Source organism: Neomonachus schauinslandi, chromosome 1 (assembly GCF_002201575.2).
Source record: "Neomonachus schauinslandi chromosome 1, ASM220157v2, whole genome shotgun sequence".
NCBI lineage: Eukaryota > Metazoa > Chordata > Mammalia > Carnivora > Phocidae > Neomonachus > Neomonachus schauinslandi.
Window position 1 is genome coordinate 149575512 of NC_058403.1, and position 15534 is coordinate 149591045.

Here is a 15534-nt window from a genome sequence, read left to right on the forward strand (position 1 = left end):
GAGAAGGAAAGGGGACAGTTTAGGGAAAAAGCACCTGAGAGCTTTCAAAGGGGATAAAACCCACAATGCTCTATCTCTTAAGCAGGTGTTCACGTGTTTTCTTGTGTAGATCCTATGTATGTATTTTATAAATTTGATTTCTGATTTACCAATACATCTGTGTGTGTGTGTGTGTCTACGTGTGTGTGTGTGTGTGTAAGTAAAAATACCACCACCATAAAGGGGGGTAGGGGAAGAGGGTCTGGGGACCACAGGGAAAGGTCTGTATACCACGTTTTCACTATACTTTTCTTTTTTAGCTTAGGCACCACAAATGAATTCTCATATTGTTACATAAGTTCTGTAACACTCTCTGTCCCCTCAACCCCCAACAGAAAGAGGCTTATTTTCTTCATTTTTAGAATGAAGTGTTCCCCTCTGTTCCCACTGGAAACTCAATGTCTCTACAGGATGTACTGCGTAGGCGGAAAATGATTATTTTAAAAGCTGGAGAACATCGAATAATCTTGAATAATGAGGCACTGGAGGAAAGAGAAAGCAGTGTAATCCACTAAAAAAAGGGTCAGAGATTTTTCCATACGGATTTTTCATGGAACCTTCTGACGCATCCTAGCTACCGAGATGCAGCCTTGCCAGCCTGGGCAGGGAAGGGAGGAGGTGGCTGCTGGCTTGGCCTGGGGCTTCCAGAGTCGCTGCTTCAGCCAGGTGGGCCTTTTCTTCCCTGGGCTTCCTGAGGCTACTTGGACCTCCTTCACGACTTCTTATCAGGACCTCAAGAGCCTCTCTTTCATCCGTCCTCTAACTATCTCCATAGCATCAGAAGTCTGTGGGCATTTCCCTGCCATTCTGCCAGCAACAAAATGGACAAGATCCTTCTGGGCTTCAAAGCCAAACCACACAGCTAAGTTCTCAGTGGAGGCCCTGAGTATCACTCAGGAGCGAGGAAAGCCAAACCTGAAGGAAGCACGACGGGCCCTCTAGTTCTTCATGGCCACCTGCAGAGTAGGAGCTTGGCGCCGTGCCGGACGGCCTTGCAGAACCCCTGTGCGCACAGCCTCTGGCAGCTGTCGGAGATGATCCAGAAGCCCTCCCCGGCAGGTCTCACCCTGGGCTCGGCTGATGTGGCCTTCTGCCTCTGTTACAGAACATCTTTCATTTTACCTGATGTTGTAGCCACTTACTTATTCAACACTCCCCACACCACCGCGGTATCCTGTATGGCAGGGGTCGAGGCTCATTCACCTCCCCCTGTTTTGGGGCCCGGCACTGGGCATTCTGTGCAGAGAACGTACTTGACCAATGTCTGCCAAGCTGATTTCATGTACCAAAGGAAACGATCACCTGGGGACAAGCCATATGGGAAGTATGAACACTGACACCCAGGACCGTTCCCCAAAGACCAAGAAAATAAAGTAAAACAGTGGGTAAAATGTTAAACACATTCACATTCAAACGATAGCAAAAAAAATTACAACATTCCTCGTCCTCATTAATTTTAGATGCAAATTTTGGGACTCGCACGTAAATTCAGTCATTACTAATCTGAGATGAGCCTAATTCCGTGGAACTGAGTGGATACTGGGCCAAAAACTACCCTCATTTGTTGATCAAACGTGTGCCCACCAGGGCTGCGGAAATCCAGCAGACTCCAGAGAGCTGCCTGATTGAGTGTCCGACTCTGACATCCTTTAGAAGAAAGATTCACCTCCCGGGCGACTCCTCTCAATCATGTACACACCGTATCAGCAAATATCTATGAGTCCACCTGCCAGGCACTCTGGACAGCAAGGGTGACGCAGTGTGTGCAACAGACACGATCCCCGCACAGACAATACACTGATCAAATAGTCACACAAATGAGCACAATGCAGAACTTTGGTACAAGGAGAGCACCCCTTACTTCTCTCCTGGGCTAGGGGCACGGCTAGCCCCTGTGTGGGAGCAGCCGGGCTGTTGGTGTGCTAAGGCAAGTGGCCTTCCTCACCAAATCGGAGCTTCTGGGCAATCCTGTACAGCCTTCACCTCGAAGACAAGCAGCCTGCCCCACCTGGGGCCGCGGGCCTAAAGCACATGCCAGCGGGCAGGACCCGAGGCCCCTCCCGTCGGACAGAGGCCTGAGCTTACGACGCACACGTGCGGTATCCCGGGCGATCATCACGAGCCCCGTAAAGGCTGTAGCAGTGCTGTCATGCTGTGGAGCAGGAAGACGATGCCCCGAAAAGGTGCACAACTTCCCACTAGGCGAGCGAATGGTGTGGCTGGCAGGGGCTGCCGCAGAGCCCATTCGGCTCACTCCACTCCCACAGGACAGACACTACGCCTTCCCTGAGACTCTACACTGGTGCGTCTGAAAAACCAGCCTCAGTGGCAGGGATCAAATCATAAGAGGCACATGCCCCCACACGCCACTGGTTTGGTTAGCCTGTGAGTCCGGGGCCAGCCACCTCGTGTGCAGGCCATGCCGGTCACCACCCACCCTCGGTGACGTGTGTCCCTGGGCCTGTTTCTGATTGCTGGGATGTTCAACTCATCTATCCTCTCCCGTCCTCTCCATCTTCCATTCCATGTCCTTGCCTTCACAACAGATAACAGCAGCTGCCCTGCCTCCCTCACAAGACGATTCTAGAATTAAATGAGATAACCTGTACAAATACATAGTTTGGGAACATTTAGATTCATCATCCGAGCCTCAGCAATAGACTCCAAACCTGACCCAACTTGACGCAGGTTAGGTGGACAATGCACTGAAAATAGTGTGCAACTAGTCAGAAATTTCTCGAAACTCTAACTTTAAATAGCCTGCTTTACATAAGGGATACAAACTCTTAAGGAAGATGAAGTAAACTCCAAGTCTGAGGGAGGCTGTCAATTGAAACTACTGTGAACAAGCCTGCTAAATAAATCAGGGAACAGCCCACTTCTCTTACATTGTTTCATATGGTTTTAAAAGCTCCCAGCTTGAAAGCCAATAAACGGAAGTAAAGAACAACTGGAACAAGTCTTCCTGGAAACAAAAATCAGAGGCCAACTGGCAGCTCCTTCTACAGCTGGCAAGACCTCAGTCACAGGAAGCTTCTACCCCTCCCACGTGTAGTGACACCTATCGCTTTGCCCACATGTGGACAAAGGCCCAGAGCGCTGAGAAAAGGAAAGGCAAACGGAGGCTTTCCTGAATTCATTCAAACAAGAGGAGACTGGGACAGAGAAAAACACAGGGGCCAGAGTCACAGCAGTGCTTTAGAAGGTGGAGGATCGGGGCGCCTGGGTGGCTCAGTCGGTTAAGCGTCTGCCTTTGGCTCAGGTCATGATCCCAGGGTCTTGGGATCGAGTCCACATTGGGCTCCCTGCTCAGCGGGGAGTCTTTTTCTCCCTCTCCCACTGCCCCTCCTTGTGATCTCTCTCTCTCATAAATAAAATCTTAAAAAAAAAGGTGGAGGATTAGTGTGAAAAGTGCTAACCTGCTCCTCGGCCACTCAGGACTTTACAAGCTAATCTAGATCGTCATATTTTAAGACACAGTGCTGAAACACAACTATTTTAACCAGGAAACGTGTTAGAGATGAAACGTGGAAAGGCCGTGACTAACCCGTGTGGACCCAAGTGCAGAGCTGCTGTGTGGAGCCCGGAGCCGTGCCGTCTACACTTGGAGCACGAGTGTCTGACTCACCAGGTGCGGATGGCCCTTTGGGCCAAGCTCCTGTTCTACTCCTCAATCCCTGCTCAGTTCGTGCCTGGAACATGACTAGCCCCCTTGAATTCCTAAAACCACGGTAGCTAGTTTTGAAGTAACAAGACCAAAACGGAGCTCTATACTCAAGTATTCTGAAACGCTAGTTCTGAGGAAGGTGATATTGATTTATGGCTTTGTCTTCGGGATATAAAAGTATCTGTTGACTCCTTACTCTGTAACAAGTGTTTTACTTACATTTTATCTCTAATCAGCACAATCAGCTTCAAGAGCAAAATTAATCCCATTTTACAGATGAGGAAAAACCGAGACAGAGCAAGGTTAAGTCACAAGTCCAAGGTCACACAGCGGAAGTGGTAGTGCCAGGATATCCCCTTGGGGCCCTCCAGAGCCTGTGCGCTTTAGCAAGAGCACACCCCACGCAGGCCACAGATTAGAATTTTGTGGGTCATCACACCGCTTTAAACTAAGAAACGAATTGAAGATTATGTAAATGACTCCTTTGCTCTGGCTGCTAGGCTTTAGTGAGAATACCAATCAATTATAATTAAAACTAGAGACTACTTTTTCCCTTCCCTCCCAGTTGAAAATGGTCTTTCAGGGCGCCTGGGTGGCTCAGTCGTTAAGCATCTGCCTTCGGCTCAGGTCATGATCCCAGGGTCCTGGGATCGAGCCCCACATCAGGCTCCCTGCTCTGCAGGGGGTCTGCTTCTTCCTCTCTCACTGCCCCTGCTTGTGTTCCCTCTCTCACTGTCTCTCTCTGTTGAAAAATAAATAAAATCTTAAAAAAAAAAAAAATGATCTTGCAGCTGCTGCCGCTGCGCCTGAAAAAAGGGAGGTGTGCTCGGCACGCGGAGTGGCCGCCCTATCGTCAACACTCTGCACTTCCTACAACGTGACGTTGGCAGCTCTGGCCCTCGGAGGCCCCACAGCCGCTGGCACTCACGTACTCGCATGTCCCCGCTCGTCAATTTCCTCCTGGAGGCTCAGCACGCTGGTGAGGTTGATGACCCTCCGCCGAGGGGTACACGCTGCTGTCATTTCCTTTCGGGAATCATCTTCCACCATTTCCACATCAGAGCTTTCCCGAGGCCTCTTTCTACAACGAAGATTAAGGAGCCGGCAGATCATGACTATCCTTGAAAATGGTTTGTTTTTTTTATAAGTCAGCCAAATTTTGCGTACTGCATTTTGGAAAAGGGAGCAGCTTCTCGTGCTGGCTGTGCACGTCTGGGGCGGGGTCCTCGGTCTGTTCTCCTGCACCCGGCCTATCGGATGACCCTGAGCCCTCCGCAGGCAGCCCACGCGCACAGCAGGACGCTGGAGTCACTCGCCCTGTGCAGCTGCAGGGCCCTGCGCGTGCGTGCCCACCCTGCCCCACCTCGCTTGTTCAGTCCTCCGTCAGACACTGTTACAGTGCCAGCTCCACGCAGTGCCGGCCCTCAGCATGCTTACTTTCTAGCTGGGGAGTCAGCCACAGAAAAAGGATCATTTGAAGTAGCAGAAAATGCTAAGAAAAATAAACAAGGTAACAGGATGATGGGGCAGTGTGAGGGCCTCTGGCAAGAGGTGACGCGTGAGTGCAGGCCTGAGCAGCAAGAAGGCAGACTTCCTAGGCCCGGAGCACGGGGAGAATGGGCGTGGGGGAGCTCAGGCAGTTCAGGCCAGCCATGTGGCTGAGCACCCCGCGGGGGAGGGAAAGCGGGGGGTTGGGGGGGAGCAGGGCAGGTGCACCCAAGTGCGGGGGAAGCGTGGGTTTTCAGCTGAGGAGTGATCCAGTCTCATTTCTGGTTTCAGAGATTTCTTTTGACTGCTGTGTGGTAAAGAGCTGGTGGTGTTAGTTCCCCAGTGACAGACACGTAACCCCGCCCTGCATGACACGAGATAGTGTACATAAAGTACCCAGCACAGAGTGGGCTCCCCACAGGTGGCAGCCCCCTTGATGATTCCCTGGAGACATCCCTACACACCATATTGCTAGACGGACTTGGCAATGAGAAACTGGAGCCAAGTAACCCGTCCAAACCCCAATGGCCACTCAGCGCTGGGCCGATGCACAGGCCTGGGCAGGCGCCTTCACCCTGAGCCCAGGCGCGTCCCCGAGCCCGCTGGGGAGGGAGCGTCCCGGGAAGGCAGGGCAATGACAGCTGCTCTTCCGTCCGCCCTTCTCCCGCTCTCACCACCAGCCCCCGGGCTTCAGGGGCTTCATTCATAATTTGAACTGAGAAAATGTGTTTTTCCTGAGAGGAGTGGAAGCAGCTTTGAGGGCGATGAAGGAGAATCCTCTGGATATTTTAGGGTTCTCTGGCCACCTCTGCTACTGAGGCGTTATCAAAACCCAGTACTAAAAATAAAAGAGACATCTTATTTTTTTTCCTGATGTGTGTTTAACTCATGCTTGGAACCATGGACATTTAAGATATCTCAAAGGCCACTGAGTGGGGGACTCTCAAGCCATGGTCAAAGGCGGAGAGCGGACAAGGCAGAGCACTGTCCCATTGGAGGCAGAGGGCAGGTCAGGCAGAGAGAAGCGGCAGGTGCTTCATGCCGAGTCAAGACAGAGGCAGTTTCAGTTAAGAACAGCAGAGGCAGGCTGCTCTCCATCCAAAGTCCATACCTGGGGTTGCCCGGGCTGGAAGGGGACCCTCTCTTCTCTGCCGTTTCCGAAGTCCCCTCTCTCGCATCTCCCTCCGTGGCCTGATTTCTGGCAGCCACTTGAGCAGGCTCTGGGAGTTCAAGCATTTCCTCATCTTGCTGCCCAGCCCTGCCACTGGAAGCATCGGTCCTGTCTTCTGGGACAACGTCCTGAGGCTGAATGGACAGGGCCTTGCTTACAGGCTGCAGAAAGGCATCGAGCTTCTGTTCCCGTGAATCTGTGCGGACCATCTGGTGGGCATAGACCTTGTCGCCACTTCCAGAAGTAGATGAGGGGGTCACACCCATTGTGGATTTAACCACCTCCCCAGAGGGGCCAGCAAGACCTGGTAGTAAAGCCTATGTCAAAAAAGAAGGTAGTGCATGGTTAAAAAAAATTTTTTTTAAATAAATAAGATTCCTAGCCACTGTGGTTTTTCAAGCTCAATGGCATTTATGTAATATATGATTCACTTTATGTTTTTGCTGAACCCTTTCTATATTCTGTCCTATATGTTTCAATAGAGTAGAATCCATATGGAAAAAAAAAAGAAGGCAGTGGGACGATTCAGAATATGAAATAAATAAGTTCAGGTCCCAGGGGGCGACTCTTGATCTTGGGGTTAAGTTTGAGCCCCAGACTGGGTGTAGAGATTAGTTTAAAAAGTAAAATCTTTAAATAAAAAAAAAAGAAGTCCAGATCCCAAAGTGGAGCAGTACTGGAGAAAGAAGCAAGAACCAAGTATAATCATCATTACAGAAGTATTAATATAGAAGCAATTCTGTAAAAGATACACCAGTAAAAATACAAAAATTCAGAAAAATCCTTATAATTTTAAAATTGGTTTGAAATGGGGAATATTAGTGTAAAGTCCTTATATTTTTGTCTGTTTTCTTTTGTTTTTTTGCTTCCATAAGAGGATTTCATTTTTTAATTGTAGTAATATATACATAGAATTTATCATTTAACCATTTTTAAGTGTACAGCTCTGTGGCATTAAGTACATCACATCATTGTGCAACCATCACCACTATCTATCTCTAGAACTTTTTCAACGTCCCAAACTGAAACTTTGTACCCATGAAACAATAACTCACCATTCTCCCCTCCCCACTAGCTCCTGGCAGCCACTAGTTTGTCTATTTTTAGATATACAATTTTCTAGCTCTGTCCACTGGGAAGGCCTAAAGCAATGACCACCCAGCAGCAATAAGGACCCCATGATCCCAGATTATAGTCTCTAAATACCATCCCCACTAAAATAAACCAGAGTTCCTGAGAGAAATGGCCAATTCCAGGGCTTGGGCTTGGAAAGTACAGAGTGAGCCTACAATATCTTCTCTTGAGAAACAAGAAACCATCAAAGACTAATGGAATTGGGTCAAAATGACAAGAGCACCAGTTTGAAGGGGTTTTTGTTGGTCTAAGATGGGGTAATTTGAGGATCCAAAAGAAAAATGACTATAATTAACTAAATTATATTGCTTTGTTAACACCTATGATAAAATATTAAGAGAAAAAGAAAAAGATGGTAAGGGAGAGGGAAAGAGAGAGGACAAAGTCATTAAACATCACTGGAGATCGCTAGGACATGAACTCATCCCTTTGCACATGGATAATTAAAGGGACAGAACTCAGCATTTACCCTTACTTTCTAGTGTGAACTGTATTTCAGGATAACCAAAAAGTTCTAAAGTTATTGTACACAGAAGAATTATAATTAATTGAGAGAAAGTGATAAAATCAGAAAATCATAAACTTGCAATCCTAGTGAAATAACTATTCAAGTAATGGTCATCAATGAGTGGTGAAATCATTAAGCTAAATATTCCTGGGGAACTTGACAATGAAGGAAACAGGCTGTCACCAGCTGAACCCACAGATGAGTCTTATCACCAAAATGACCTAACAAGTCAGTATGCGCCTCCTGCTGGGGCGTGACAGAAAGTACATGGCATCATCTATCAAAAATTCTCACACAGAAATCTCATTCACAAATCTGAATGTAATCATGCCAGTTTATAGGAATTCCCAGGTTACAGGAAATGTGGAGGATTAGAACAAGTTAAATGACACTAAGAAGAAGCACTCAGCCAAACAGAAATGTGCATTATTCTACAAGAAGCCTTTAGAATAAGCCAGTAAGAACAACAAAAAAGTGTACAGGGACTTTTCTGGTTTCAAAGAGACTTAAAAGAGATTTAAAAGACAAGAATTATAGTGAGTAGAACTTAACTGAATATGTATTTCAATGAAGCTACTTTATAAAAGTAGCTTCATTATAAAAGTAATGAAGTGTGAAACACTTCCTTACTGAATGAAACACACTTCCTTATAAAAGTAAATCCATAAAAGGATTTTTGGACAGTTGGGACATTTGAATATGGACTAGATATTAAATGATATTACTATTAATTTTGTTGTGTATAAAAAAGGACATTCTGATTATATAAGGAAAAAATATTTTTAAAACGCATAATAAAATACTAGGGAAAAAAGTAAATGCCTGAAATGCGCTTTAAAATATTCTTTTCCCGGGCGCCTGGGTGGCTCAGTCGTTGAGCGTCTGCCTTCGGCTCGGGTCATGATCCCAGGGTCCTGGGATCGAGTCCCACATCAGGCTCCCTGCTCAGCGGGAAGCCTGCTTCTCCCTCTCCCACTCCCCCTGCTTGTGTTCCTGTTCTCGCGGTCTCTCTCTGTCATATAAATAAATACAATCTTTAAAAAAAAAAAAAAATTCTTTTCCCTTGGGGCACCTGGGTGGCATAGTCGGTTAAGCGTCTGACTCTTGGTTTCAGCTTAGGTCATGATCTCAGGGTTGTGAGACTGATCCCCACACTGGGCTCCGTGCTCAGTGCAGAGTCTGCTTGAGATTCTGTCTCCCTCTCCCTGCTCCTCCCATTTATGCGCTCTCTCTCTCTAAAATAAATAATCTTTAAAAAAAAATGTTCCACATCACTTGCCATCAGGGAAATACAAATCAAAACCACAATGAGATACCACTTCACACCAGTAAGAATGGCTAAAATTAACAAGACAGGGAACGACAGATGTTGGCGAGGATGTGGAGAAACGGGAACCCTCCCACACTGTGGGTGGGAATGCAAGCTGGTGCAGCCACTCTGGAAAACAGTATGGAGGTTCCTCAAAAAATTAAAAATAGAGCTACCCTACGACCCAGCAATTGCACTACTGGGTATTTACCCCAAAGATATAGATGTAGTGAAAAGAAGGGGCACATGCACCCCAATGTTCATAGCAGCAATGTCCACAATAGCCAAACTGTGGAAGGAGCCGAGATGCCCTTCAACAGGGGATGAATGGATAAAGAAGATGTGGTTCATATACACAATGGAATATTACTCAGCCATCAGAAAGGGTGAATAGCCACCATTTACATCGACATGGATGGAATTGGAGATTATGCTAAGTGAAATAAATCCATCAGAGAAACACAATTATCACATGGTTTCACTCATATGTGGAATATAAGGAATAGTGCAGAGGACCATAGGGAAAGGAAGGGAAAACTGAACGGGAAGAAATCAGAGAGGGAGACAAACCATGAGAGCCTCTTGACTCCGGAAAACAAACTGAGGGTTTCGGAAAGGGAGGTGGGTGGGGGAATGGAGTAAGTGGGTGATGGGCATTAAGGAGGGCAGGTGTTGTGATGAGCACTGGGTGTTATGCGCAACTAATGAATCATTGAACACTACATCAAAAACTAATGATCCATTATATGTTGGATAATTGAATTTAAATTAAAAAAAAAATTAAACAAAAACAAAAAACCACCACTCTTTCTCCACCCCCAAGTTAGAAAGGGAAAGAGAAAACATTTATGGCAAAATGCTGATGGCTGTTGAAGCCAGGTGACAGGTACATGGATTATTTGTATAATATCTACTTCCATGTGTACTTAGAAATATTCAATAATAAGCTAAATAACAAAAAGTTAAATAAAGTAGCAAATGTGCTCAAAAAGGAAAAACCTCCCTTCATGGACAATATAAAACCCTTCCAGAGTAAACAGGCAAATAAAGTGATATATAATTGACCCTTGAACAAAGCAGATTTGAACACCATGGGTCCACACTTGTATGCAGAATTTTAATAATACAGTGCTGTAAATGTATTTTCTTTTCCTTATGATTTTCTTAGGAACAGTTTTTTCCTATATTACTTTACTATAAAAATACAGTATATAACACATATACAAAATATGTGTTAGTCGACTGTTTATGTTACCCGTAAGGCTTCTGATCAACAGTAGGCTAATAGGAGTTAAAGTTTTGGAGAGTCAGATTTTTGACTGCCCACGGGATCGGTGCCCCAACCCCTGCGCTGTGTAAGGGTCAAATGTATTTGCTTCATTTGCCTTGCAATAGCCACAGAAGCAGAAATTAACAGAACTACTTTGCAGATAGTAATTTTAAGGTCCAGAAGAGTGAAACACCTTGTCCAACAGGATAGAGTTGCCACAAACCCCAAGAGCCCCCAGGCTTCCTGATTTCCATACCAAATGGTTTCCCTGCAAACCAGGGCTTGTGCTGTAGGCCCTGGGCAGTGTTGTGCAAGACACAGCTGGGGAGTGGGAGAGAAGGTATTCTGACGTGCCCAGAGGAGTGGCGATAGCTCTGAGTCTGGACCCCACCACCCAGAACAACGCCCCCAGGCTTGTACCACGGCACCGACAGAGGCAGGCCGTCTGATCCAGAAATCCACTCTCCTGAAGACACCCGGGTCAGGACTATGCAGAATTCTATGGGAAAATACAATGTAAGCTAACTAAATGAAACTGACTTGTGCAAAATAAGACAAGAGGAAGACGAGAAGTTCCTTCCCCAGTGCAGCCATAGACACACTCCAGGACCTCTGGCAAATCTTTCTTTTTGATCTCAGCTAGGACAGAGCAAGACCACCACTCTGGCCCAGACAATGTGCTCCTTACTTTCACCTCATACTTTGAGGCTGTCTTCCCGCTTCCCCGCAGCCACACCTTTTCCAGGTCCTGGCAATTCCAGATCTTCAACCATCTGTGAGTGGAGCTACCTCCTCTGCCCAGACCCTCACTGCTTCTCCCAAATAGCTGCGGGCCTCCCATCGTGCCCCTCTGCTGTCCTTTCCCCACTCAACCACAGGATTCTTCCTAAAAGTTTTATATCTCAACCACCGGCACTGCAAGCATTTGTGTGGCACCAGGGGCCCAGCAAAACTAACAGAAGACTGAGCGCTGGTTCCCAGGCAGAACTGCCTTCTGCCCACCTGCCACACACACCTCTCTGGTGGCATCAGCAGCGACCCTCGCGGACTCACCACCCAAGCCTCGGCCTGGGCTCCAGGGGTGGTAGGGCTGCCCCCATGGCATTTACTCTCACCGCTTCGTGCCCACGGCGCCTCCCAGCAAGGGGCTTTCCGTGAAGGTTCCTATGGGAAGCATTCACTGGCTTGGGAACTTAAAAAGTTTTCTGTGAAGTAGGCTCCCAGAAGCCCACTCTCTGCTTGCAGAACCCGATGCTTCCATTTCTTTTTTTCTTTTCTTTTTTTTTTTAAGAGGGGAGGAAGAGGAGAGGGAGAGGGAGAGAGAATCTCAAGCAGGCTCCATGCCCAGTGCAGAGCCTGACATGGGGCTCAATCCCACAACCCTGAGATCATGACCTGAGCTGAAATCCAGAATCAGACGCTTAACCGACTGAGCCACCCAGGCGTCCCCCTCACCCCCGCTTTTTTTTTTTTAGAAACGGAGGGAGAGGAGAGGGGAGATATTTCTGTTTATTTCTGTTTCTGTAGTTCTGGGGTCTGTTGTGCTTCTGAACACACCCTCACCATGTGCTGCCTAGAATCCCATCCTGGCAGAACTGGGATGGGATACTGGAGATTGTATTATCCCCCCATTTATTTTACAGATGGGAAACCTGAGGCCCCGGAGAGCTGGGAGTAGCTTAGAACCATAAGCACTTAGAACCTGGGTAATTATAATAAGGTGGATGGTGCCAGGCCCTGCACTGGACACTTCCACCTACTGCTTGTCACCACCCTCAGAGGTGAGGATGACCAGTTCAGTCCTCACTGAGGGAGCCAGGGAGACCGGGGAAGGTTAGTCACGTGGTGGTAACCCAGGCCCGCCTGACACTAAGGCCCCGCTCCTCCCACTGTCCCACTGCCTCCCAGGGGCCCCGCCCCTCCACTCTGGCCCTGTGAATGTGGGCTCAGCCTCCTCCTGAACATCCCCAGGGAAGACGAATGCCCCATGGAAGAGGTACCCTTATTCTGCTTCAGACAGCTTGTATGAGAAACTGAGAAGTTAGTCGAAGGTCCTAGATGGAGGCAGAGTGAGACCACGGGCCTCCTGACTCCAGGCCCAAGGATAACATAATCCTTTCGTGGTTAGGTTCAAAAAAGGAGAAGTTACCAAAGGAAGACTATCCGAGTAATCCTTGGAAAGATAGTCCTAGAGCAACAAGCAAAACTCTGGACTCTCGCGTCTGAGGGGCCACATCTTCTGGTGCTGGCGAAAGCACCAGAGCCAGGGTTGGACGGAGAGCGCCCTCACCTGGGTGAAGTACATCCTGGAGGAGTTGGAGCCCAGGAGCTTGCTCTCAATGTGCTGCTGCACCCGCTCCAGGATGCTGTCCTCGTGCAGGAAGTGAACTTCGTGCTTTGTGGGGTGCACATTGACATCCACGTTCTGGGGGCTGATCTCTAAGCTGGCAGAAGAAAAGCAAACTATTACTTCGGGTGGCGGGGAACGGGGAAAACAATTCTTGCCAGCAGGCTTGTGGGTTCAAATGACGTGGTCAAAAGTTCCGGGTCAAGTCCGAGTGACCTGGATTCTGAAGCTGTGTAGCCTGGGCTCAGTGACATCATCTTTCTTTGCTTCAGTCTCCTCATCTGTAAAGCGGATATAACATGTGGTGGGGCTTAAATTCATGCAAAGCACGCTGCGTGTTTTTACCTGGCGTATTTATTATACATCAGCTGTTACCATCATTCCAGAACTAGTGGAATTTCTTATTGCATGACCTGGAGCAAGTCACTTAACCCCTCTGGATGGGTTTTGTCATCTGTAACCATGAACCTGTTCCCAACTTACTTTTCAGTATTAGGAGGATCGAAATAAGAGTACACGTGAGAGAATGTTCTATCGTCAGAATGTAATGTAAAAGTCAGTTTAGACACCGTGCCAGCTATCACCTGACTGCCTCGGCTCCACATCCATCTTTCACTGCTTGCTCCGTGACCGCAAGGTGAATCTGTGTCAGGAAAGAGCACTGGAGGGACCGTGGAGGAGGAAGGGGTTTTTCTGCCAGGTAGGGGGCAGCTTCTGGCTGGTTCGGGGGCAAGATCCGTTATTCACCTTGGTTTCACCAACACGGGGGCTGGAACATGGGAGGTCCTCAGTGAGACTCTGTTGCGTGAGTAAATGAAGGCAAACTATGCCCTTCACCTGTGAGAAAGGACAGAACCTCCTTTTGCCAGTGGCGGATGGGTCCACTCTGCTAGAGCTATGAGCAAGCCATCTCTTTCAAAGAGGACAACTGGACAGAATCTGTTCCTTGTGAGTCTCGGGTGAGGAGCCCGACGCTGCCTTACCTGAGGTACAGGAATGGGTGTGTGTTTTTGGGCAAATATGCAGCATACACTGTTTCAATGGCTTTTCTTAAGGAAGTTGACTCTACCAGACGATCTAGAAAATAAAAGGAACGTAACCAGCTCAAAACTGTCCTGAAGGGAGAGGCAACAGGTGCATGTTCGTACCATGCCATGAAATCATTCACAAAAAACACTTCTGGAGAGACATCTACAGCAGACCCCAGAAAAGAAAGGCCTCTTTTAACGTGGCGCTATCCACCAGCATCTGGCTCTGGGCTTCAGGCTCTCTCCTCTCAGCCAAGTCACAGGACCACGGGAGGCAGTAAGTTCTGCCTCCCCGCTTCCCTTCCCTCAGTCAGCCCGGGAGGACTACCTTTGCCCTTGCCCGGCACGGTGGGTAGCATGTGCCGTCAGCTCTCAGACTTTTCAGGATGCACATACACACTGGCTGCCTGTCACATATGCGATGGGCTGGGGGACAATACGCTGGTGACTACACGAACTCCAGTTCCAGATGGTAAGCACCACGACAGATGTGCATGCCAAGTGGTGGGAGGATGGAGTAACCAACTCTGCCCGGGGGGCACCGGGGGGTCCCAAGAGTGGGGTATCCCAACTGAGCAATGAGGGTAAGAAAGAGTTTTCCAGGAACTTCAGGCAGTACAACTATCTGAATGTATGTTTAAGGTAATTTAGGAAATGAGCCAGGGTTGAAGAGGGTGGAAAACACTAAAACCTGGGGGAGAGAAGACAAAAATCAGAGGAAAATCTATTTTTAGAAAACACAGACCTCCTTTCTCCCCAGATGACCTGCTCGTGGTCTGTTCTCCTGGGTTGGTGTAGCCAAGGATATGTCCCATGGTTTTATTTCCAATGGGAAGAGAGCCTGTGACCTTACCAATGAGGAGACCATTATTTTCTCAGTGCTCACGACCTCCACGGGCCCTCAACAAGGGCGCTGTCCTCGGTAACACGTGCCCCGAGCATGCAGGCCTGGAGCAGGTGTGGGCCCTGATAAGGGCATGGCCAGAGCCCCTCTGCTGCGATTTCTGGACTGGAGACAGGCCAAAGGAGTGTTCCTTTGCCCACCACCTGAGTGAGAGCACACGGCGTGGAGATAACTGGACGATACACCTAAGAGTCTGACCTCTGGGCCAGTGGGAACTCGGTGCAGTGACAGACTCGCTAACGCCAACGCAGAGCCCGTGGGGTAAACAGCTCGCCAGCAGCACAGACGGGCTCCGCATGCGGCGCTTACCCTGATTTCTGCTCGTCTATTCTGAAGCCAACACATGTGTCACAAAGCAGTATTCTTCACGGTTAGAAAACCAAGTGAAAACCGTTTCTGAGCCTTGATTAGAGCCAGCTTTATTACAGATCAGCATTAAGTCCTTCTTAATGAAGTAGGAAAAACCGTACTAATATAAATCAGTTTAACAGAATGTGTCTATAAAATATTGAGTCCGTCTCCTCTGTTTCTATATGGCCTGGAAAACTGCTGTAAAACATGTATAATCTGGACACTTCTGGCTGGCTAGCATTATAAACGGAACAGGGGAATATACCATTTTCAATAGCAAGCCAACAAAACTATAAAATAATTACAAATTGCTTTGAA

General features: G+C 47.9%; 1 protein-coding gene across 5 annotated transcripts in view; it reads right to left on the reverse strand.

Annotated features, from left to right (window-relative positions):
• MLH1 (mutL homolog 1) overlaps positions 1 to 15534 on the reverse strand; it is a 42879-nt gene that overhangs the window by 11880 nt on the left and 15465 nt on the right. For all 5 annotated transcript variants that reach the window (XM_044916031.1, XM_044916033.1, XM_044916036.1 and 2 more), the window contains 4 exons: positions 13917 to 14010; positions 12877 to 13030; positions 6306 to 6682; positions 4639 to 4787 (listed from right to left, as the gene is read on the reverse strand). In XM_044916031.1, the coding sequence (XP_044771966.1) occupies positions 4639 to 4787; positions 6306 to 6682; positions 12877 to 13030; positions 13917 to 14010 (774 nt within the window). The remainder of the gene's footprint in view (positions 1 to 4638; positions 4788 to 6305; positions 6683 to 12876; positions 13031 to 13916; positions 14011 to 15534) is intronic.